The sequence below is a fragment of the Pararge aegeria genome, chromosome 13 (genome assembly GCF_905163445.1).
Source record: "Pararge aegeria chromosome 13, ilParAegt1.1, whole genome shotgun sequence".
NCBI classification, from domain to species: domain Eukaryota; kingdom Metazoa; phylum Arthropoda; class Insecta; order Lepidoptera; family Nymphalidae; genus Pararge; species Pararge aegeria.
In genome coordinates, this window is record NC_053192.1 from 12,449,166 (window position 1) to 12,474,877 (window position 25,712).

General features: G+C 35.1%; 1 protein-coding gene across 1 annotated transcript; it reads left to right on the forward strand.

Annotated features, from left to right (window-relative positions):
• Positions 1-253: 253 nt before the first annotated feature.
• On the forward strand, positions 254-14,108 carry LOC120628675 (alpha-amylase 2-like). The gene is made up of 9 exons (XM_039897227.1): positions 254-430; positions 1,629-1,780; positions 1,891-2,071; positions 6,286-6,401; positions 7,104-7,340; positions 8,251-8,521; positions 10,251-10,451; positions 12,177-12,338; positions 14,047-14,108. Exons 1-9 carry the CDS (start codon positions 260-262, stop codon positions 14,056-14,058), a joined length of 1,503 nt encoding a protein of 500 aa, XP_039753161.1. The 5' UTR covers positions 254-259; the 3' UTR covers positions 14,059-14,108.
• Positions 14,109-25,712: the final 11,604 nt, after the last annotated feature.

Below are 25,712 nucleotides of genomic sequence, written 5' to 3' on the forward strand. Positions count from 1 at the left end.
AATAATTATTATTATTTATTCACAAGAATGAAGGTACATCAAGATTTGGTAATATTAAAAATAACCCAGTACATTCTACCAATCAGTGTATGAGTATTTCACATTGTCAAAAATTTTACAATGTTAAAATTAAAAACGAAGCACTCCAATTTATGATAATTCTAATAGATTCATATTTAAAGTTTAATAAGTTATCAGTTACAATTATACATTGTACAAATAAATGGAATAGTTTATATAGCTGCAAATTTCTTCCAGTATGCTGCGGCTCATCGTTTTGCTGTCAGCCGCCTGTCTGGCGGTTGCATTCAAGAACCCGCACTATGCCCCAGGACGTACAACCATGGTCCACCTCTTTGAGTGGAAGTGGAACGACATCGCAGATGAATGCGAGAGGTTCCTTGGACCGCGAGGATTCGGTGGCATTCAGGTAAACTTGCTCAGGTTAAACATTTTTATTATACGCATGCCTGAAAGTTCTCCAAAACGTTTTCAAACGCATGTGACGTCTATCAATCCACACTTAACAGCATCAGCGTGGTGGGCTGTGGCCTAAAACCTTCTCATTGTTGGTTTGTTGGTGGAGAATTCAATAACCAATTTAATTCCGTCCAATGTCCAAAATTCTCTTTATCTTTTGGAGGAATATTAATATTCAACGCAAAACCAATTAAACTAAAGACTATTTAAAACTTTGTTTCAAAACGGATAATAATTATTAGCACTCTGTTTTCCAATCTAAACTTGTTCTACAAGTTTCCTCCATATTTTAACGTGCATTTATAGTTTGTTTCGAAAACCGTCCAGTGACTATATTTACTGCAAACCAATAGTTAATTAAAGGAAAGGTGGAGTAGCCGTATCCTGTAACCGAGAATTTGTCGAGAATCCATTCGCTGAATAAATGGTCGGAAATTTTATTTTCTGAAAAAGGATGGTTCTTTGCAGTGAAAAATAAGAGCGCTTTACCATGATTAAACCTTTACAGCTACTGTAATCTTCATTGGCTTTCAATCTGATTTTCTAATACTAGGTGTTAATTAAATTATAGATATTAGGTAGACTATACTCATGAATTCTGCACGACTGACTACCAAAGCTGATTTAGTGGTTTTTGGTTTCTAATTTATTTTGGTAATTGGGGCCGAAAAAGATGGGTGATAATGCCATAACTTTCTTTATTATAATATCACGTATCATATAAATCACAGCCTTTTGTAGCAAGGTCTGAATTCTACGGTTCTGAGATTAGTGTCTCCTTACAAAAGCTTTGCTGGTCTTTCTAGTTTCTACCAATGCCGAATTTGCCGGTGCCACTTGGGCCACAACGCTGTATGCTCCGCCTAATGCCACTTTACCTAGCAACTAGCTGAGCTTTGTCATTAACTTCGAAAGATCTAAGGATCTCCTAATTTTTCCTCTTTTTATTGTGTAAAGGTAGCTCATCCAAGCTATATGAATTGCTGAGAGATTCTTTACATCGTCGCAGATGGTATTTATGAATGTGATACCTAGTGGGTTCCTCAATTTATTAACAACCCTAGAGAAAACTTGGTGAATCCATGAGACTTTATGAGATTTGCAATTATGTGCTAGTTTGTCCATTACTTACATTTACCTTCTTTCAGGTTTCGCCTCCCAATGAGAATTTGATAATTGGGTCCAGACACCGTCCTTGGTGGGAAAGATACCAGCCTATGTCATATATTCTGACCACACGTTCTGGTAACGGTGCGCAGTTCGCTAGCATGGTGAGACGTTGCAACGATGTCGGTGTCAGGTAATGATATAAAAACCAAGGTATTTAAATATTGTATACCTAATATTTTAAATACTTTGTTTTGGCATAGATAGATTTTTAAGGTGATTAAAATAATTGAATATTTCTAGAATCTACGTGGATGCAATTATTAACCACATGACGGGAACCTGGTCGGAGAACAGAGGCACAGCAGGAAGTACTGCCAACTTTGGTAACTGGCACTACCCGGCCGTTCCTTACGGCAGGAATGACTTCAACTGGCCTCAGTGTGTCATTCGACCAGAAGATTATGGCAACAACGCTGAGAGAGTAAGTTGATTTGGCGGTTTTTTTAACTGTCCATATTTTTTTGCAAGCAATTTAGAAAGCGAGAAAAAGAAAATAGATCATCTTGAGAGAAGAAGAATGTTGAGAGTATCCTGGAATACATTCCAGACAGTCAAGTCAATTCTCAAACACCTTAGCATCAAACAGCGACTATACATAATTTAAGAGGCTCGTATTCGCACTTTCTTTGGTCACGTATCAGCGTCAATGTATCCATCGAACCTCAAATTGCCTTAAGAAGAGTTGACACCACGCGAAAGGTCGTCCATGGCATTGAAAAAGCAAACATATGCTGCAATAGACAGACTATTCTTATAAGACTGTCCGAGTAAAGCAAATGCCTACGAAGAGTAGTGACGGGTAGTCAAGTGTGCTTCACCACAATACTAAAGTCCGATCATTAGCGCTCTATCAAGAATGAATATGAAGAAGATAAATTTGTAGAACAACGGAATTTGCTCTGTAATCTTTTATTATTATCTATTATGTTTAAATTTAATTTTTCTGGTTTGTTTGTTGATACATAAATTAAAATTATTTATACTAAGTTTGAAAGTTGAATGAGAGCAGAATAAATGCGGAAGACGGATGACGCGTAATTGTCAGTATATCCCAGTAGGTAGGTGCTTAATGTAAATGTCTTTATGAAGATCAACCGTCCGTATCTGGAATACTAAATAACCTTTGGTCTTACTAATTAGCCATAGGACAGTGACATTTTGGGAAGTGACAGACGTTTAATGAGCCATTTGACTGGGTCATGGCCGAATACATGAAACATTATGAAGTCAGTATAATGTCTTCATCAAAATTCCATTTCACATATTTAAGTGCTATTAGGTTTTTCACTTCTAATCAGCATACAAAATAGACGTGATACTCAAATCTACTAATGTTTATTTTGTGACTTTAGTTTATACTTGGATTCTTTAATAAAGTGTTTCAAAACTTGTTTTTTTAGAGTCGCAAGCAATAGAAGTTTGTAACATTCATAATTCAATCAGTAATATTATTCGAATTTCGGAGTTTCCCATATTAATTTCACCCATTCGAGCTAGAAGCTCACAGCTTACTTTGTATGAAATTTCCCCGGCGTATAGTAACAAAAGTTCTTTGTCAAATTGCAAAATAATACATTTAACCAAATTCAAATTTCATAATTCATAAACATAAAACCTGTATCAATCAAAAGATAACATCAATACAAATAAGTATTTCATTATACAAGATCTTCCTCAGTGCCTACTTTTCACAAAGAGTTTCCGTAATATAAGCTATCAAAGTTTTACTAGTCTGCAATGAATAAACTTAAAACTCAAATTACACTTGTACGTGTTGGTTTTGAAATATTATTTTATAATAATCTAAGTTGATCTACAACAATAAATCAACCATCATAGCATATCTATATTAGATATAATATTTCCAGTATTGATAGAAGATACAATCTATTTACTGTTTTAAACATAGACTTTGATTGCTTATTTATTGATGTTTAATTTCTTGAGTTAAATTATTCGAGTGCGAGAGTTCTCAGGTATTTAGGTTAATCTACGACTACAAAAAACCATCTTTTAGGCTTAAAATGCTCTTTCAATTGTGGTTTTAACTATTCACTGATGGCGCCACTAATGCGTACAATTTTGATAGCTTATATTTAAGAGGCCTGAAGTCTGTAGCATTTTGTCTTCTAATTTTTTTTACTATATTAATTCATTGGATAGAAGCAGGCGTTACTTTGCGGAATTCCATGAAGCTTTATATTTACTATACACCGCGTAAAGCAGTGTAATGTTGTTATAATTTCTTCAAACTTTGTACTCCACACCAAACAGATTTTTGGCAACTACGCATGTTTTGACCGACACCCGAACATCCTGTGGAGATGTTGACTTTACAATGACTTAATAATTACTCAGTGGCGGTAAACCAAAATATAACTCCGAAATAATAATGAATTCTCAATTCTCGAAGATAGGGGCTCCTCAAAGAATCATCTTTTAGTGCAGTAGTTCTAAATGAAAAACCTAAAGCTTTAACTCGTACAAGGCACATGAAAACGAGCTTCCTTATTTTTATAAATACCATTTTTATAACAAAAGTTTAGTAGGATTTCTTATTGACAATACTATTTGATTCTACCGACATACATAATTGATACCTGCTATTCTTGTTTTATTAGGTAATATTGAGTAGAATATATCTAAGCTTTCATTTGATTGATATTATGTTTGGCACAATGGAACCACCCAATCATGTTCTCTCCACCCAGTACAATGGATTTATAGAACGAAAATTAATTTAATCAATCCACGTGATTTCGCTGAAATCAAAATACATAATCTAATATTATCATCGCAATATTATATACTGTCATTAATATTAATTGGGAGAATTCTAAGCTTTCATTGTTTGTATTAACAATATTTAGATTAATCTATTAAATACACTCATACTCTGCTTAGATTTTTGCTGGCTCTTCTCGGTAGAATCTGCCTTCTGAACCGGTGGTAGAGTCACAAACAGATTGACTTGACGTTTTAAAAGATATAAGGAGCTAGTGTTACTTGAAATAATTGAATTTTGAATTTTGAATGGTTGTTGGAATATTGAATTTTTTTTTAAATTTTATCTTGAAAAAGTATATTATTGTTTTCAAATTCTCGGTCATAAATTTATTATTTTTTGCATAGTCTCCGAATTAAAAGTGAATACATCAGAGTACTGGTCACCCTTACCTACTCACCGAAGGTTGTCTGCAAGAGAGTGTTTTCGCACCCACCTGTATAATATGTTTTGTGTATCCTGTAATATTTCCCTGTATGTGCCATAAAGTATTCTTAATTAAATTGAAATTAAATTAAAACTGGTTAGATGCGAGTTGGATTGGCACACGAAGGGTTCCGTACCAAGATGTAATATAAAACTCTACTACATAATATTAACATTATTGAGAAAAAAGCAAAAATGAACGACGGACAGATAGACGTTTGGACTGACAGTGAAGGCTTAGTATGATAGGGTTACAATGTTAAACTTCGGGAACGGAATCCTAAAAAAACAAGAAATGTTTGACAGTAGAAGTGGAAATACAGTAAAATACTAAAAGTAACGAATACACTCCGAAATTTGTTTTCGCTTTCAGAGAGCTATTTGATTTTGTATAAAATACACAAATAATAAATAAAGCTAACAACCACAGATGCCATAACAGGTAAATAAATTGTAAGCTTATATTAAAATTGAGGTGATAAATCCAAATGAGATTTACGAAATGGATTTTGGGATTTGCGTATTTTGAGTGTTCACATAGTCATTATAATGCTTTCATATCTGATTTAGGCAGGAGCCGAGGCGAATTGAAAGCTTTCATTCCAAGTTTGTAATAAAAACATTATTAAATATTAATCTAGCACAAATCCGTTGATTCTCGTTTAATATCTTGCCGAAAAGCGATTTAAGGATTAAAAATGAAACCGATTTACATATCATTAGTCCTATACTGTTCATGTAACTAAAATTATTAGATAGGGCTAATAATGATCTAAAACCGTTGAAACAATTTTCAAGTAAGTAATTTTGTTAGTATCTTAAATATTTACCTTTAAATAACATCAATAGTACAAGAACGACCAAAAACAGTCCTAAAACCAAATGTGTGGTCGAGTTTGCTTGGTTTTAGAAGCCAAAAATTTACATCGAAGTGTGGAAATTATTTTAAGTTTTAATCATTTTTGTTATGAGTATAGACTGCTATCTTGTAATTTTCTAAATAGCTTGGTATGGACTAAAAGAAAAAGGCACAAAATAAATATACTCGGGGGAATTTTAGTAGACATTTTCGAATTCCCCCGGCAGACAAATCAACCACGTTGTGCACACAACGTTTAAAATTAACAGAATTCATTCTTAAAATCAATTAAACCATTGAAGTGTCTCGGATTCTAAGCATTTTATCAGCAAACAATTTTTTGCATCTATACTTACTCATCGGAGTTGCTTGTCGGGGTTACTTGCTTTTATATTATTTTCCAAGATAAGGAGACCTGGCTTTGAACTCGTGATTGTCACATATCGAAAACAATAAGTGTCAGCTTATTGAAAAGCATTGGAGTCGCCATTACATTGCTGCTGTCAAGGTTCTTTGTTCGCCCACAGTTATAACAAAAATTTTAATTTATGTATCCTTCCTTTAGGTACGTAACTGTGAACTGTCCGGTCTCAAGGACTTGAACCAAGGCTCTGAACATGTACGCACCCAAATTGTCAACTACATGAACGGTCTAATCGAAATGGGTGTGGCTGGATTCAGGTAAGCAGTTAAATTTATATATTTTCTGTGACTAATGTTTCGATACCAAATGTTAAATTACTTGCACCCACAGTAAACCCTTTGGTTTTGTATAGACACCTGTAGTTCTTAAAGTCAAAGCCAAAACTTTCTTCGAACGAATACCGGATGCACTTGGATGTTTCTGCATATTCTATAGGTACATCTACTTCACAATTTAATAAAATTGAAGTGCCTTCAATTTCAAAATGAATGTATCATTTGATTTCATTTATCTCATTTGATTATTATGAGCAAGAAACCATTACAAAATACACGATTTTAAAACATAATGTTTATTTGTTTGGCCTAATTTGAAACGGCTCAACCGATTTGATTTCACAGATAAAGGAGAATAACACTTACTTTTTGGAGTTATTGGTTTTGCTTCTTAAGGGTGGCTTATGTTTGTTTGTTAGATATATGCTATGCTTGTGCATTAGTGCAGAGCAGCGACCAATGATATGCACGACTATTTCCAGGGCCTCTTGGAGCCTCTTATAATAATACTACTACAAATGTGTATAATCATATAATACTACAAATGTGTTTTCAAACAATCCAGGAATCGATTGAAATACACACACATAATTTCTTGCAAATCCATTAAGCCTTTTAAAAAGAGTTAGTTATACAGACGTACAAAAGAATTAAATATTTTAAGAAAATGTTTTTTATTTACAGAATTGACGCGGCGAAACACATGTGGCCCGCAGATCTTAGAGTGATCTACAGTAGGCTAAGAAACCTTAACACTGCTCACGGTTTCCCTAACAATGCTCGCCCTTATATTTTCCAAGAGGTCATTGATCTTGGCGGTGAAATCATCACCAGAAACGAATATACTCCATTGGCTGCAGTCACTGAATTCCGATTTGGCTTGGAGCTTAGCCGCTGTTTCAAGGGCCAGAATCAACTTAGGTGAGTTGTTTGATTGTTTTCTTGTCTCTTTTAGGGGACTCTATTCACGCTGAGGGCCCTTTATTCTACTTACTGAACTGGTCTATTAAAATTTAACTAAAATATTAATCGCTGATTGGCGCAGTGGGCAGCAACCCTGCTTTCTGAGTCAGGCTGTTGGTTCGATTCCCAGAACTGAAAAAGTTTGTGTGATGAATATAATTTTTTTTCAATTTTTTTGCTTTGATCTTAAAACGAATAAAAATGTAATGTAATGTTACATAGTAAAAATGCTATGAAAAGCAAATTGGCATTCAACCTGATGAGCGTAACAAACTTACAATCTTCAGGCTTTAGCTTCTCACTAAATGATTTAATAAAACAGAGTACCCACACAATACAATAGATGATAAATAAAAAAAAAAAAATAAGCAAAATACAAAACCTTCTCAAAATACATACTATACATACATACAAAACAAAAATACGTAAAGTTAAGAAGGGATTTCTTGTTACGCTTACCAAAAAATACTTTGGACTCAAAACAGGCAATTTTGAAAAAGTTTTCATGATGTACTTATCATTCACTGAGAGGAGATCCGTGCCCTATAGTAGGCCGGTAATGGGTTGGTGATGATGATGACTTATCATTGAATATTTTATTTTAAAATCTGCAGATTTCCATCAGAGCCTTCAATTTGATGGCAATATTGAAACTACACGATTGTCGGTAGTAGGAACACAATATTTTTTAAATTTATCTTATTTATCACATATAATAATTAAAAGGGTTGTTAAAATTATGACTTCTAGGTTCCTAGAATCATTCTTAACGCTTGTATGTTTACTGTCTTGATAACGTCACTAAACGAAAATAACTCTACCATCTTTTTGTTGAAAGTTCTTCACAAACCTATACCTTTCTTTACAGGTGGTTGAGCACCTTCGGACCAAATTGGGGTCTTTTGGCTTCGGGTGACGCTTTAACCTTCATTGATAACCACGACAATCAACGAGGCCACGGTGCTGGAGGTGCGATCCTCACATACAAGAATGCTCGTCAATACAAGGCAGCTATCGCCTTCATGTTGGCTCATCCCTACGGCAAGCCTCAGCTGATGAGCAGCTTCAGTTTCCAGGACACGGAAGCTGGACCACCACAGGACCACTCTGGAAATATAATTTCTCCATCCATTAACTCTGTAAGTTTGAATCTTAAATATTTATTACCAGCCTATTCATGCCCCATTAGGGCTTTGTTCAGGAAAGACAGTTTCAGACGATAAGTCCTGTGTCCTGGCTGTTTCAAGATGAGTTGGTGGGGTTTTTTGATTTCATCGCAAGCTGCTTCAGTGTCCTAATAATTTATTGGGATCGATGTCATCGTGCTGTCTGAGGCATATGGAAGCACAATGCCATTTTTCTAACTTCGGGCTAGAAACAAGGAATTTCTTAACAGAGATGTCCGATAGGATCCAGGACAATTTTTTATCTTAGTTTTACGTCTGCTCAATACCTATATTAATGGATTGAATATATATACCAAACGGTAAAATATGGAACACAGATAGGGCAACCTAAGTAAAAGCATATACCTACTGTTGCAGATTTAAAGTACTTTTGGCGTTTTTCTTACGATCTATCATCATCATCAGCATATTGACCGATTAACCTCCATTGCTGGAAATATAAGTATACATAGTAAAGTATTCTGTAGTAAATTGCAAACTCCGCGGTCTAGAGCCGCTTGCCGCTAGCGGTTCTTAGCGAATCGTTTGATGTCGTTTGAGCATCTTATTGAGAGCTAACGGATGCTGCGTTTTAAATCTGGCACCCGAAGGTGCCAGATTCACTACGCAACCCAATGCTACTCCAGCTTTGCGACTCGTTTAACTAGGTCGGTATCTTATATTTCTTTCTACGGATCATTGAAGGAGAAGAAATGTGTCGCACTCTCTTTGACGCTTCAGTTTTAAGGGGGTTTTACAAAAGTATAGTGTCCGAGTACAAACAAGTCAAGAAAATTAAGGTATCTCAGAACCTTTTTCAATCAAGAAATACTTTATATTTTAATCTCTCGCGAGCCCTTTTCGCTCGTCAAAGGTTGGTCCATTAGTAATGAATGTACCTCTGCAATCGACCCTTTGATTAGGAGAGAGGGAGTGGGGCATTAAAATTACATTTGAATTTATGATTATATCAATTTATTATTCCTTTTAAATGCCGGTTGGCTTATGATGACGCCTTTGGATAGGCATTGTGAATAACTGGTCCATTAGTGAGACATTCCGTTCAGTTCAGGGAAGTAACCGTCAATAAAATTTTACATTTAATCATTGATTCAAAGTCAAAGTCAAAGTCAAAAATATCTTTATTCAAGTAGGCCCGGCCCACAAGTGGCACTTTTGATGCGTACATAAGAACCACACGGTAGTGAGATGATGGCGATAACCACATTCGTAAACTTAAAACTAAAGCTACGAGGGTTCCAAACGCGTCCTGGTCTAAGAAGAAGCCCACAACAAACTTAGCCGGGTGTTGTGTTGTTATCACCATCTCACAATGTCATTTTAAATTATTAGAAGAGCAACCTGGTTAGAGCAATAATTTACACCCAAGATTTTTTATCGTTTACGTAGTCCTTTATACTATAATAGGACTTTTCTATAAGCTTACGTTTAATACAAACTTTAAATGATTTAATATGTTACTTTCGTAACATAGAAAACAAATTCTTCAGCTTTGTTTCTAGAACCGATTGCATGCTTGCTATTGTACGTTACAGTTATTGAGTCTACCAAAAGTGAGACTTCGTTACCATCTTTTCAACTGATAGATGTCTATTGCTGGATTTACCTTGGTCTTTTGTAAGGACGTCCACACGTTATTTCCTTGAAAAGAATGAATGAATTCATTATTTATTTGTAACAGGATGGTTCATGCGGCAACGGCTGGGTCTGCGAGCACCGTTGGCGACAGATCTTCTCGATGGTGGCCTGGCGTAACATTGCTGGCAACGGCAACATCCTTAACTGGTGGGACAACGGTAGCAATCAAATCGCCTTCTGTCGTGGCTCCAACGCGTTCGTCGCTTTTAACAACGATGGCTGGAATATGAATGAAAGCTTGCAGGTGATTACGTAACACGCCATCTCTGATTAAGCATCCAGTTTTATTATCAAAAGTTTATATCGGCTACGATAGTCGGTGAATCTAAAACACTTTGAGCTTTTTGGTGTCAAACCATAATTTTTAAGTCTGAAATTTTGATTAAAACAGTAACTTCAACAAATCCATCATGTGGATCTAATAATGGCACTCGACATTCAGATTAGCAATCGCTGAGATCGTTTTTCGTTCGTTCAGACTTACGCGTTTTATATTGATTTTCCTGAAATAGAAAAAAAAATATGTTTATTGAAGCAGCCAATACTAAAAAGCTGCTTTTAGTGCACGCCAAATCGGCGTTGGATCCCCTTACAACACTCCGTTCATTTAACTTAAGGATATGACAAAAGGTTAAGGAAAACTCTTAAGATTTTGCAGACCTCCAATAACGCGTCAAATAGATTCAGAATAAGGTGATAGAATAGTATATCGTTATATACACATATATATATATAGAGAACGAAAGCTTTTAAATTAATAATATGAAAGTTTTGTAATCGAGCTAGACTAAGTAGACCGTAACGTCATAATACATTTAGCAACAACCAAAAACCTAATCCGTTTTATACTTACTTGAAAATTTAATAAAATAAGAACCAAGCATTTTATAGAGAAGTTATCTTTTAATATACCATTGCGATAAAGTTTTCAGTGAAATTATCGTGGAAAAATAATGAAAAACGTTTAGTTGCAAGAACTTCGTGCAGTATTTTAAAACTATTTTAAACATTTCTAATATTTAAAGGTGATTCAGAACACAAGGCAATATCATATTTTGTCCTTACTTTGTCCTGTGTATGTCTGAGGTTCATTATAATTACCTAGTTAGAAATTTACCGCTCGCTCTTCGATAATATTATATTGTTTCATATTATGTATATTATAAATAGATATTTCTGACAGTACCCAATTATAATTTCAATATGTATGAGGTATCTAGTCCCTATTTGTAGAATAATTATCATGAATTACGATATATACAATATATCTCTTGATTATACGCTTTCCTAGCTGTGCCCGCGGCTTTATCCACGTAAAATGAGTAGACCCATTCCCTAACTCACTTACAGACTACTAAAAAATATATTTTATTTTTAAATCGCGTTGGAATCCTTAAATTTCCTGTAATAAAAGTACCGAATCTCGTCTAGATTAGTTCAGTAGTTGTTCTAAACAAATAGATTACCTTTTGCATTTGTAATATGGTAAAATGATTACATTAATTAGGAACTGCTTAAATTTTGATAATGAAATAGGATGTCTAAAAATTTAAACGTTGTATTAAAATTTGGGATTAGTTTAAACTATATTGAAACTAAGGGCGCTATATTTGGGTAAAACGAAAGCTAACGTCGATCAATTCGCTGATATGCCAATTCTGTTGAGACACAAATCTCTTCACTAAACTAGCTATCCTTATTCACAAATACCACAAGGGACATAACTGATTGAAGTGTGATCAATTTAGTGTGGTTAACAACGGAAATGGCACTTTTATCTGATATTATCCAGATATTATCCAGATTTTATCCAGAGAGAACTTAACAAGTTGGCCGTACTATCGTAGAGCTAGCTTATAAACCTGGCCCGTTGACGAGCCTCACTTTTAGTTCCTATTCCGTATTCTTAAGCTTTCGGTAGACTACATACATATTTTTAGTAGTAATAATGATACCGTTCTTCTTCTAGACCTGCCTCCCATCGGGTACATACTGTGACGTCATCTCTGGCTCCAAAGTGAACAACCGTTGTACTGGAAAGACAATTAATGTCGGTTCCAATGGACGCGCTAACATCGTCATCGGCCCTGGCGATTACGACATGTTCCTGGCCATCCACCGTGGTCCTGAGGTTAGTATCATCATCGTTAAGTGATGTTTTCTTTCTCGTCACAGACCTCCTATCTCGGCTCTCGTAGGAGAGTATTTTAGGGCATACACCCACCACACTGATTCAATGTGGTTAAAATATTATTATTTATTAATGCAATCATATTGTTCAACATTCAAGTATTATCATCTTTATAAACGGTTACAAAAATCCGCTTCTGTATGTTTATGCCCTCAAAACAAAAAAGTAGCCAATGGATTTACTCTATTTTGCACAGGTTTACATTTAAAAAAAAAAATATTTTTATGCCCAAGTACTCAAAGCAACGAGAAATTTTAAGCATTTGGTGACAATTTTAATTAATAAAGAATGAAATAATAGACCGAGACAAGGTTTGGCTTAGTTAAGCTGATATGTGATATAATATTTTTGCTTATAAAACAACTATATAAAATACTACATTACAATTAGTTCACTGAAGAATTAGTTATAGTGTTATTATAAACTAATTTTCACTTGGAAAGTAAAACATACATACGAGAACCTAAAATTCACTGAAAAAAAAACCCACGTGGATACATTCCTAATGGAACAACGTGACAAAGTTTACTTTATAATCCTCTTGCGAAGGGAAATTGGGACATCCAATTTTCCACGAAAGCTCTTGCCATTTAATATAAATCTGTATGCAATAGCGACTTGCTTGGTGATTGTAAATTATAGCACAGGCAGTTATGGAGTGAAGGCTAGGCTTTTACAACTCTAGACTGAATATATTTGCTGGTGGAAGGCTTCGACAACTAGTTACCACCCTACCAGAAAAGACGTGCCGCTAAACGATTTAGCGTTCCGGTACGATGTCGCGTAGAAAGGAGTATGGATTTAAAATAATGACATACTATCTAACAGGTTAGCCCGCTACCATTTTATGTAATCACCACTTATCATTCATCAGGTGATATTGTAGTCAAGGGCTAACTTGTAGTGGTATAAAAAAACCTACAGTATATCTTTACATTATACAACGTGTAAATGAAAACCGAAATTTATTTCAATAGTTTTAGAGGAACATTATTTATTTACTTACATACACTCATTATAGATATAGCCCTAACATCACATGCTTAATCAAAATCAAGTGACTCCTATCACTTCATTAGGTACGCGTCGCGTAGCGTAGGTACTTTGCGCGTGTCGGTCTTTTATCCTCTATAGGGTTGTCAGTGTGTTTCCTTAAGAAATATTCTTATGCACTCTTAAACAGTATTTCGTAATTGGTCACATGTTGTATACTCAAGGGCGGCTGGTATGAACGCATACTTTTTACCTAGCTCCGCCCTTATCATCATATTCATCGGACTACTTTAAATTTTCCACTGCTGGGCATAAGTGTCCTTTTTAGGAGTAGAGGACATAAACCGAGACTGTCAGTTTCACGTGCTTTTCGATTTATAGGGTTGGATGGTAATTTCCAAGCTGGTACGTGTTTTAATGTTAGAGGGGGAAATGCACATATTATGTGTTAGATAGAGACGTATTGCCTACCAGCTGGTTCGCAAATTACAGAGAGAAAAACCCAATCAGGTGCTTATAACTTTTCGGCCCGAATCAGTTATCAAAACTAGGACCTCGTAATCTATACAACCCAAAAGACCAACGATGTATTTTTAACATTTAGCTATAACGTTTCAAATTATTATCTACAGTAATTTTACTCGTTTTGTTTCAGTCGCGCATATAAAACATCGAGATTAAATATGTTGATCAGAAGACTGGATGAGGGGAGGAGACAAAGACTAAGAAAATTACAGTAGAGATAAGTTTCTATTTATGTAAATAGCATATGCAATGAATTCTTTGAAATTGTTTTATTTATCAGTAACACATTCCACCTTTTTCACCTTACGTAAGTTATGATGTAGCCTAGCAACGAGCTATTTGAAGACTCCACGGTATAAAGAATTATAATCTTTATTTTTTATTCCACTACAAGTTCGCCCTCTTTAACCCTCTAAGTAAGCGATGATACAGTCAAAGAAGAAAGCGGCAGTTATATTAAAGTCCTAATCGGCTTCTATACGGTATCGTATCGGATCGCCAAATCGTTTGGCGGCACGTCTTTGTCGCCAGACCAGACCAGACCAGTGAAAATTCAGAAATTCCAATTCTCAAACTTTCCTCGCTAGTGATCACAACTACGAGGTCGTCAAACGATAGGATTTTTTATAAACACCTTGGTGTATTTATTTATATTAAACCAATGCATATTTTAAATAGTTTAGTGGATTTCAATTTTCAAAACTGATTTACGAAGGAAATTAAGATTTTTATTTCTAGCTAAACATTTTTTGAAATGAAATTTTTTCCGAGAATTCTTCATTTAGTAAGACATTGTATGATTATTTATTATACCAGAATGGAAGGCAAGCAAGGATACAAAAAAAAGTTTATCACATTATCTGATATTATTCACATTACCTACATTCTCAGGAACAAGCTACCATTATTGTTAAGTAGTGATTATTGTTACAACAATACACGATAATCGTCGCATTATGAATAGGTAGGTCTGCTTTCATTTGTGTTGTTAGGAACAGTAAAATGGATTTTCGTAGAAATATGTTTATCGCCGTTATGGTACTTATCCATGAAGCAAAACGCAAATAAGCGTTCTATATTTAAATAGCAATGTATCGGAAAGTCGTTCAGCGGCAGTATAGATTTACCGGTTGCGCGTCACCTAATTAATCCTAGATGAACTTCGTAGAATCCTCCTTAATATTCACAGGTAGAATTTGTAAGTACTGATTAACAGAGTGAGGGTTTTGGGAGTTCAGAGTCGGAACGAAGCTGCTTTTGAGCAATTTGCTTGTCCAAGACAAATTCCACTTTTTATCGTACACAATCATTCCACAAATTTTTACATCGTACAAAAAATCAACAATATTTTTGAGTTACAACTTCATTCGCTTTTGCTGGCATGGATTTATTTTCCCAAAATAAAAATAACTTTTTATAGCAAGTGATATTTAATTGCTTAAAACGCACACAACCTCGAAAAGTTAAGATGTGAAAGAAAGAAAATTTATTTAGACAAGTTAAGTGTTACAAACAGTACATCTTATGTTAATATAGCAACCGAATGTGTGTCTGTAAAACCAGACAGAAATGGTGTACAGCTTAACGTTTGCAATGCATTTACATCCATGACGCTTTCTTTGAACTGATACCCAAGTGACGTTACAGCAAATGAAATAGAAAAATAAAATAAAGTGAAGGAGGTCATTTCAGGCAGGATATATGTATATCATATACATATGTATATTATAAGTAAAAATATTCATTAGTCATTTTAGTACCCAGAACACAAGCTACGCTTACTGCGGGGCTAGATGACGATGTGTGTAGAATTTCGTAGTATAATTATTTTTTTATAAAAAAAATTGATAAAGTACAAATATATAAAATGCGCGTGTTTGGTTATACGTTCAATAGCATGAAACATCAAACTCTACTTACATTAAGTATCCATAACAACGCTTACTGCGGGGCTAGATGACGATGTGTGTTTAATTTCGTAGTATAATTATTTAAAAAAAAAAAATGATAAAGTACAAATATATAAAATGCGCGGGTTTGGTTATACGTTCAATAGCATAAAACATCAAACTCTACTTACATTAAGTACACTGGGTTGTTTTTATCTCCCTTGGAAAATAAAGAGAATTCTTGTACCCTCGGGTAAACTTGAAAAGGGGATCCCAAAAATCTAATCCTTAAAAGGTTCGATTGAATCGTACCGTGATATCGGACATGGATTGGGGCTGTTTATATTTTATTCACTTTGATTATTTACTTGTAAGGGCTCCGATAATATTTATAGGTAGGTATGGAAAAACTAAAGAAGTTCAGTGGTTCTTATAATTGGTTCTAGGGAACATGCCATCGCAATTACACTGGCTTTTTTTATTTGTCCCATCGATACAAATAGGAGCCTGGAGAGCCTCGTAGAGCTCGTTAAACTGAGGGACCTGGTTATTCTTACTAACATATTTTGATGGTGGTCGTTAACACTCACCAACCCGCGAAGAAGAAGCGTGGTGGGTTTATGCTCTTAAATCTTTTAAGAGTGAACGCTTAAAAGAATGAAGACCTATGCCCAGTGGGACGTTGATAGGCTGATTGGAATCTATACCGTACTTTTTGATATACTTAAGGGTTTCATAGTACCTAATGTATATTATGTGTTTGACAGCCGACTGGCGCAGTCAGCAGTGACCCTGCTTTCTGAGTCTTAGGCCCTGGGATCGATTCCCACAACTGGAAAATGTTTGTGTGATGAACATTATTGTTTTTCAGTGTCTGTCATGGGTGTTTATCTGTATATAAGTATTTTTGTGTATTATATTCATAAAAATATTCAACAGGTATCTGGGGCAAGATGGCGATGTATGTATTGTCGTAGAATATTAAAAAAAATGTATATGATGACAAAAGGAAAAGACTAAAGAAAGATAATTAATGTCAAAAAAACAGACCAGACCAAAGCTTTGGTCCAGAAAAGTAAAAACACAGTAATTATAAATTTCTAAATGGCCCCTGACTGGATCGAACTCGGCATTTTTACTTAAAACCACAGCAAGGCTAGCACAGGCAAGAGACAAAAATTATATCCCCCGATTTTATCCCCGGACAGGGGATATCATTAACGTATCCACCTGCTAAAGCACGGGAACAGGGAGTCGGAGAAGTTTACCCCGATTATTATTACACATACATTACTAGGATATTATTTCCACTTGCGCGCATGTGCTCTGAGAGTTGAGTAAGCTGTGGGAGAAGATACATTTTTATCCTTTCCCCGGGGATATAATGGTTCTGCCCATGCATTTTATTAATTTTTTTTTGATGTAATTTTGAAATTTTTGTTAATAAGTAAAGCAAATTATAATATTAACGAATATTTTTTCGACAGTTCTTAATTAGTGTCTAAAGTTTAAAAGTGTTTATTTTAAAAATCATATGTAAAATAAAGTTTAAATACGCCAGAACGCAAGCTGTTGGACGCACAGTTAAAGAAATAACATTTGTTCTATTCCATTCTATTCTATTCTAAAATCTGCCTCGCTTAAAAAAGGTCAGCCTCACAACATAAATTTTTATCCTGCGGAGTCTTTATATGAATAACACTGCTATACCAGCAGGGTCATACCAAATATTATAGCAGCATGAAGCGACGGGCAAGCAACTTGTACTTATGAATATTGCAAAGCACGGTAACTCAGTCTAGACATCAGAATGTCAGGCATAGTTAGTCGCTTATTAGCAAGTTTCATTAATGAAAGAGATGCAAATTTTAACCATTATACTTTGTAGAAGAAAAATATATCTACTGTCTTTGACTATGCGTATAAAAGTCTAAGATCCTGGACTAGATCCTAGATTTTACTTACAATCATGTAAGTTTCGTAACTAATAATTTCATAATTTTATCGCCTCAAGGCGCTGAAGTTTGTTTGTAAATCTATACTAATAATTATTATAAAAATTAATATTTTTTTGTTCTCTAAAACAACCAGCGGGATAAGAAAAAAATGTTTGCATTTAATTTCCCATTTCTTGATTACGGGTCTCATGCTGCAACCTATACGAGCTAACTAATGAATAAATATACATATAATAATAGTATAGGCGGTGATAAGACGCAGTAGGTTGGAGTATATTAAGCATGTAAATAATAATAATATACTACGACAATACACACATCACAATCTAGCCATAAATGACCGATGAATATTTTTATGAATAATATCCAAAATCGTTGTAATATAAACACCCAGAAGCTGAAAAACGTGTTCATCACACAAACATTTACCAGTTGTGGGAATCGAACCCACGGGCTTGACTCAAAAAGTAGTGTCGCTGCCCACTGCGCCAATCGGCCGTGAGTATATTTGTATAGGAAATTCGTCAGCAGTTGTACACGGAAGAAGTCGTGGAAAACCGCTAGTATTCAACAAGATAAGTGAAAATAAAAATTAATATGTTTACAACGTGGCATAAAGTTAAAAAAACAGCAATGTAATGTCACAGTGTTTTGTCACATTTCACCTATCCAATGTTGGAGCGTGGAGCAATTCTGGATAATTTATTCCGACGTTATGCCACATTTAAACGGTATCCAACTACGGGAATCAGCATGTGACTCCAATACAAATATAATACAAAGGACACTAAATTACATCCTGGAGCAGATTGCAGAATGCTCCACCAGGTTCCTAAAAATAATTGAAATCCTTGAGAGCTTGAGATGAAAAGTAATAGTTTAAAGTACAGAACAAGACTTCCTATTCAAGCAAAAGAAGAAGAATCCTATTCACCCAAACCACCCAGTGGTGAAAAACACTATGTCGGCAGTGGCGTGCATCTCATAGATGCAAATAAGCAGTGCATACCCTGACCTCAGGGCCTCTCAGACCATAAGGACGACTTAAAATTTAAAGATTGAAAAAAAATTAAACAATTTATAGAAAACTATAAAAGCGCCATCTAGTTAAAACCGGCCGGACTTCTATGTAAATCAATGGACAAGTCCCGTGTCATGGCTTAGAACTAAAATAGACAAACTGCATAATATTTCGACTATATTTTAATTTTGAGTTGTAAACAGTATCCCTAAATAAAAAGTAACGCTTTAAATATAATTTAAATCTCATAAAATTAGCTGGGGTTTTCACGATTAAGTATCCATTGCCGGGCAAATCGTTTATTCGTCGCTCGAATTAATGCGCCGCGCCGCCGCGGTCTCCATAGAAGCACGGCGATTGAATGCATCTGTCGTTACTTGTGTGCACCAGCACACATGGAAGTTCTGGTGTGTAGTGATATAATCGCGTGCGTGCTTACACAATATTTGGCTCTTTCTATGTGTGCGAGTTTTCCAGGTTTCCAGTATAGGGGTTTCGCTTGTGTGCAAATCTTAAAAGCACTGCTTACGGAAATTTGAAATCCAAATGTATGCTTTGTTTTTTTATAAGCACAAGTAATTTGCTTTGTTTGTTATTGTTTTAAACGGCAATAATTCTTTTTTGTAGTTAAAAAATTTATCAATGAATTTTATTACATTCAAGGTCTTTAGAAATTTATAAGTACCTAATTTGTGCAAAAAGTATATTAAAATAACCAAATTAAAAGTTGCCGAATTATGTTAAATAAATTATTAACGTATATATGGGCGCAAATCGCCACCTGTCGGCAATAATTGGCGACTATTGATATTTACGTTTTAGTTTATCGTTAAAGTGAATATTTTATTATAAAAATATCTGAAATATATCAGATTTAAATTCAAATAGTTATTTGTAAACATGAAACCGCTACTTATTAGGGCCTGATATTTAATAGACACTGTTTTGACTGTTTGAATGTTTTAAAGATGTTTGATGTTCCATTTATTGTTAAACTACTTTATTTACTGTGAAAATGTTCAAATTAATATCTTATAGAATTAATATCATTATTCTGTATCAAACTTTATTATTTTATGCAATAAGTCTTTCTTTAATTCATTTTAAATCTGGCCTGCAGCGCCATCTTTAGACTGACTAATGTTTGTTGCAATTAAATGAACAAATCTCTGTATTATATAAATGATTAATCATTTTAAGTCATTTAAATTGATTAAACATTTATTATAAATATTAAGGAATATTTTAAGGATTATTTTGCAGTACCTAATTTTATTTGTTTGTTTCAAAAGAAGTTGTATTTACTATATCCGTTTTAGCCATTGTAAGGAAACTATAAAAGCGTTTAATTTATGTAAATCGGCTCTGTTCTATACTAGCAATTGTGCGAAAATAAACTACGTGATATTTTGTGAGTTATTTTATTATAATGGACACCGAGCGTGAAAACCCTGGCGTATCGCCGACAGCAGCGGTGGGATCACAGCCCCAAAACTCTTCAGGGCCTCCAGATTGTACAACTTTCAGTATGGAACAAGTGATGGGTCTCCTAACCTCCATAACAAGAACTGCTGCGACAAGCGCTGCGAGAGCGACGTTATCTACAGAGACTGCACCTTTACGGCGGCACCATGACTTTTATCTACCGCCGTTAAACCCTGATGAGAGATCGCATGACATCAGGGACTGGTGTGCTAATGTGGACGAAACCATTACGAAGTTAAATATTTCGCCCCATGAAGCTCGAATGAAGGCCATCTTACAATTGAGAGGACGAGCAAAGACCTGGGCCGACACCTGGTCACTGCATTCAACCACGTGGGAACAAGTGAAGGAAGAGCTAACTCATACGTTTGGCAATGAGTTCCGGTACGCGGATGACGTGCAGAAATGGCGCAGCTACACTTCAGACCAAGCGAGCAGCTACGCTGAATATGCTACAACGGCTTGGACTCTCTTCAGGAGGGTTCGACCAGAAGCTACCGACGCCGACGTAGTGGATGCACTGATCACAGGTATTTATCCTGAATTTATTCGTTCTGAGTTGTTGAGAAATACCCCCAATTCACTTCCCAAATTAGTATCGATACTAAAAACATTTCGAAAGCGTAAAATTGAAAATAGAGAGAGTAAATATAATGACGTCAAAAAACCACGTGTCACGGTACCTTCAAAGGATCAAGTCACATGTTTTAATTGCAATAAGCCGGGTCATTTCTCACGAGACTGCAAAAATCCATCTAAAAATAACCCAGTTTTGTCACAATCAAATAATAATTCTAATTCTCGTGGTAGTTTTAATAACGCTAAGGTTATTGAGTGTGAATACTGTCATCGTAAGGGCCACTTAGAGAAAAATTGTTACCGCCGTCAAAATGACGGAACGTAATGCCCCAAATAAAACAATTAATTATTGTTCATCTATTAAACATGCCACTTTTAATGTAATTATTGGAAACACAAATTATAACTGTCTTTTCGATATTGGAGCTGATTGTTCATTAATTCGGGAGAAAATAGCTGGCTCCGTTGCTGGAAAGCGTAAGCAAGTTTACGTGAAGTTTATCGGTATTGGGGGTCAAACAATTATTTCAAAACAAAGCATTAAAACTATAGTTCAAATTGATAATGTTCGCTTAGAGCTCGAGTTTTATGTAGTAGGTGATAATGAAACTCAATTTGACATTCTAATAGGTTTTAATCTTCTAAATATACCCGGCCTTAGCGTTACCCTTAGCGAGGACAGTATATCAATTAATCGCGAGTTCTTTATCAATGAATGTTTAAATTTAACATCTTCTTTTGAATTAGATACCGACCTTACTAACGATACACAAATTAAAGAAATCTATCGTATTATCAATGAGTTCAAGGATAATTTCACATCTGGAAATCGCGTCTCACAGGTAACCACCGGGGAGCTAAAAATTAGATTAAAAAATCCCGATAAGATCGTGCAACGCCGACCATATCGTTTGTCCCCTTTAGAACGTGAGAAGGTCAGAGATATTATTAAAGACCTAAAAGAAAATGGCATAATAAGAGATAGCTCGTCTCCGTTCAGCAGCCCTATATTATTAGTTAAAAAAAAGGACGGTACGGACCGACTTTGCGTTGATTTCAGAGAGTTAAATTCAAATACCGTTAGAGACAATTATCCTTTACCCCTTATAGCGGACCAAATTGATAGATTAGGCAAAGCTCGATATTATAGTTGTTTAGACATGGCCTCTGGTTTCCACGGTATTCCTATAGCGGAAGACTCTATCGAGAAAACTGCATTTGTAACCCCGGATGGACAGTTTGAATATCTTCGAATGCCATTCGGTCTATGTAATGCTCCGTCTGTATACCAACGCGCCATAAATGCCGCCTTAGGTGATTATAGAGATAATATTGCTTTAGTTTATGTTGACGAAATTCTGGTTGTATCTGAATCCGTGCAACAGGGTTTGATAAATTTGAATCTTATTTTGACTAGATTAACTCAGGCTGGATTTTCTCTAAATATTGCCAAATGTTCTTTTCTTAAAACTAAAATTGAATATCTTGGTAACATTATTGAAAATGGCACTGTTAGGCCAAGCCCAAGGAAAGTTCAGGCTCTTACTGACTCTTCAACGCCTAAAAATATAAAAGAAGTAAGGCAATTTAACGGCTTAGCAGGTTATTTTCGAAAATTTGTACCCAATTTCTCTAAAATCATGGCACCTCTATACAACCTAACTAAAGCTAATGTTTCTTTTAATTGGACTGACCGACATGAAATTGCTCGACGAGAAATAATTAACATACTCACATCTTCCCCAGTTTTAACTATATTTGATCCAAATTTGCCAACTGAGCTACATACAGATGCCAGTTCAATTGGTTATGGCGCCGTTCTGATTCAGAGACAAGATAGGAATCCTTTAGTAGTAGCTTATGAGAACTTCAGATACAGAGAGTAAATACCACTCCTACGAACTAGAGACTCTTGCAGTGGTAAAGGCTATTAAACATTTTCGCCATTTCCTTCATGGCCGGTCATTTAAACTAGTCACAGACTGCAATTCATTAAAAGCTTCGAGTCACAAACGAGACCTAACCCCCAGAGTGCATAGATGGTGGGCCTTCTTGCAAAATTTTTAATTTGAAATTGAATAACGTAAGGGCGATAAACTTGCTCATGCTGATTTTTTTAGTCGTAATCCAATTAAAAATTCTAATGGACGTCAATTAAAGCGCTGTTTAGAATTTAATAAATCAAGACCCCTAATTTGGTCCATTAATACCACTACACTTGATCATAACTGGCTCCTTGTAGAACAAAAACGCGATTCAACTCTATCTAGTATTGTAGAGCAATTGAAAGGTGATTCGATTCCCAAGAATATCGCAGATACTTACGTTATACTTCAGGATAAATTACTGAGACGTAAAGTACAGATTAATAACAAGACACATAAGTTAATTATAGTTCCACGTAATTATAGATGGAATCTTATATCCCATTATCATGATAATCTTCAACATTTCGGTTGGGAAAAGATTCTTGAAAAATTGCGAGAGCAGTACTGGTTCCCTAATATGACCAGATTAATCAGAAAATTTGTAGAAAATTGCGTCATGTGTAGAGTTAGAAAAGGAGTATCTGGTGCTAGACAGGTTACTTTACATCCCGTTGACAAAATAGCTGTTCCTTTCCATACCGTTCATGCAGATATAACTGGAAGAATGAACGGAAAACGTAGTGAACCTGAATATGCTTTTGTATTTATTGACGGCTTTACTAAATATGTCCATATGATTTACACAAATGATCGTACTAGTGAAACTGCAATCAAATGTTTTCAAAATCTGATTACAATATTTGGCTCTCCATCGCGATTAATTACTGACCAAGATAAAAGTATGACTTCAACAGAGTTTAAAAACTTCTGTCAACGATATGGGATTCAACACCACGTAGTAGCAAAGGGAGCTAGTAGGGCCAATGGTCAGGTTGAACGATTAATGAAAGTTATAAAGGATAACATGTCTGTTATAGAACTGAGTAGGCCATGGCACACAGCTTTACAAGAATTACAATTAGCTATTAACTGCACAGTATCAAAAAGTACAGGTAAAAGTCCCATGGAATTATTATTAGGAAAAAGATGTTACCCACCTGCCATTAAAATATTGCAAATTGACGATGACATACTAACAGACAACTTAGAGGAAGTTAGATCGATTGCTAAAAAACGGATGGACGAGCGGTCCCTTAGCGATAAAACTCGTTTTGATAAAGGTAAAGCCACAATCCGTCCATTTAAAGTCGGTGACTTCGTCTTAATGCGGCGCCATGAACGACACACTACTAAGTTAGGCTCAAAATTTGAAGGTCCGATGGAAATTTTAGAAATATTACCAAATGATCGATATAGGCTTAGGCATGTTAACCTTCGTGGTTGTTCAGAAAAGATTGCAAGTCACGATGCCTTACGTCCCGCTCCCATAGCTCAATCAGACCCTTTCAATGATTCTGACAACTCAGACGAATTGACCGTATGGGCGGAGGAATCAGTGGAGACCGAGGGTGCGTCCACTTACTTTTCGGACAAAGTTAGTTCTACATGATAACATACGAGTGAATTGATATGGTTTATAATTTAATTTTGTAATTATTAATGTGTTAATAATTGATATGATTTAAGATTGTAATTATTAATGAGTTTGCGTGAAACTTATTTTTCCTATCCAATATCCTTCCTTAAACGCTGGCTGGCCACCATGCGTATCCTTTTAAACCTGGTCTTGTTGGCTAGATCCCAGGATGGGTGATGCCTTGTGTGTTGGCTAGATCCCAGGATGGGTGATGCCTTGTGTGTTGGCTAGATCCCAGGATGGGTGATGCCTTGTGTGTTGGCTAGATCCCAGGATGGGTGATGCCTTGTGTGTTGGCTAGATCCCATGATGGGTGATGCCTTGTGTGTTGGCTAGATCTCAGTATGGGTGAGGCCTTTGAAATTATGTCATAAAAACAGCGCAAGGGACGCGCTGGAGTCAGTATGGCCGTATGGGCGCAAATCGCCACCTGTCGGCAATAATTGGCGACTATTGATATTTACGTTTTAGTTTATCGTTAAAGTGAATATTTTATTATAAAAATATCTGAAATATATCAGATTTAAATTCAAATAGTTATTTGTAAACATGAAACCGCTACTTATTAGGGCCTGATATTTAATAGACACTGTTTTGACTGTTTGAATGTTTTAAAGATGTTTGATGTTCCATTTATTGTTAAACTACTTTATTTACTGTGAAAATGTTCAAATTAATATCTTATAGAATTAATATCATTATTCTGTATCAAACTTTATTATTTTATGCAATAAGTCTTTCTTTAATTCATTTTAAATCTGGCCTGCAGCGCCATCTTTAGACTGACTAATGTTTGTTGCAATTAAATGAACAAATCTCTGTATTATATAAATGATTAATCATTTTAAGTCATTTAAATTGATTAAACATTTATTATAAATATTAAGGAATATTTTAAGGATTATTTTGCAGTACCTAATTTTATTTGTTTGTTTCAAAAGAAGTTGTATTTACTATATCCGTTTTAGCCATTGTAAGGAAACTATAAAAGCGTTTAATTTATGTAAATCGGCTCTGTTCTATACTAGCAATTGTGCGAAAATAAACTACGTGATATTTTGTGAGTTATTTTATTATAATGGACACCGAGCGTGAAAACCCTGGCGTATCGCCGACATATACCAGGTGCCATTGGTAACAGATGAAGTAATATTCTTCAAATGACAACTTTTAATAGCATTTGTGTACTAAGAAAATATTACGGACATATTTTGACTATGATATTCTCATTATCGCTGGCGATCGCTCAGCGCCATTATTGTTTACCTTTTACCTTCTGTCATAACAACTTATATTCACC

Bases quoted from the DNA above. Each gene is read 5' to 3' on its own strand.
- LOC120628675 (XM_039897227.1), top strand. From the start codon at position 260: ATGCTGCGGCTCATCGTTTTGCTGTCAGCCGCCTGTCTGGCGGTTGCA. The intron at 6,402-7,103 runs GTAAGCAGTTAA...TTTTATTTACAG, and splicing joins ATGGGTGTGGCTGGATTCAG to AATTGACGCGGCGAAACACA. The intron at 7,341-8,250 runs GTGAGTTGTTTG...CTTTCTTTACAG, and splicing joins AAGGGCCAGAATCAACTTAG to GTGGTTGAGCACCTTCGGAC.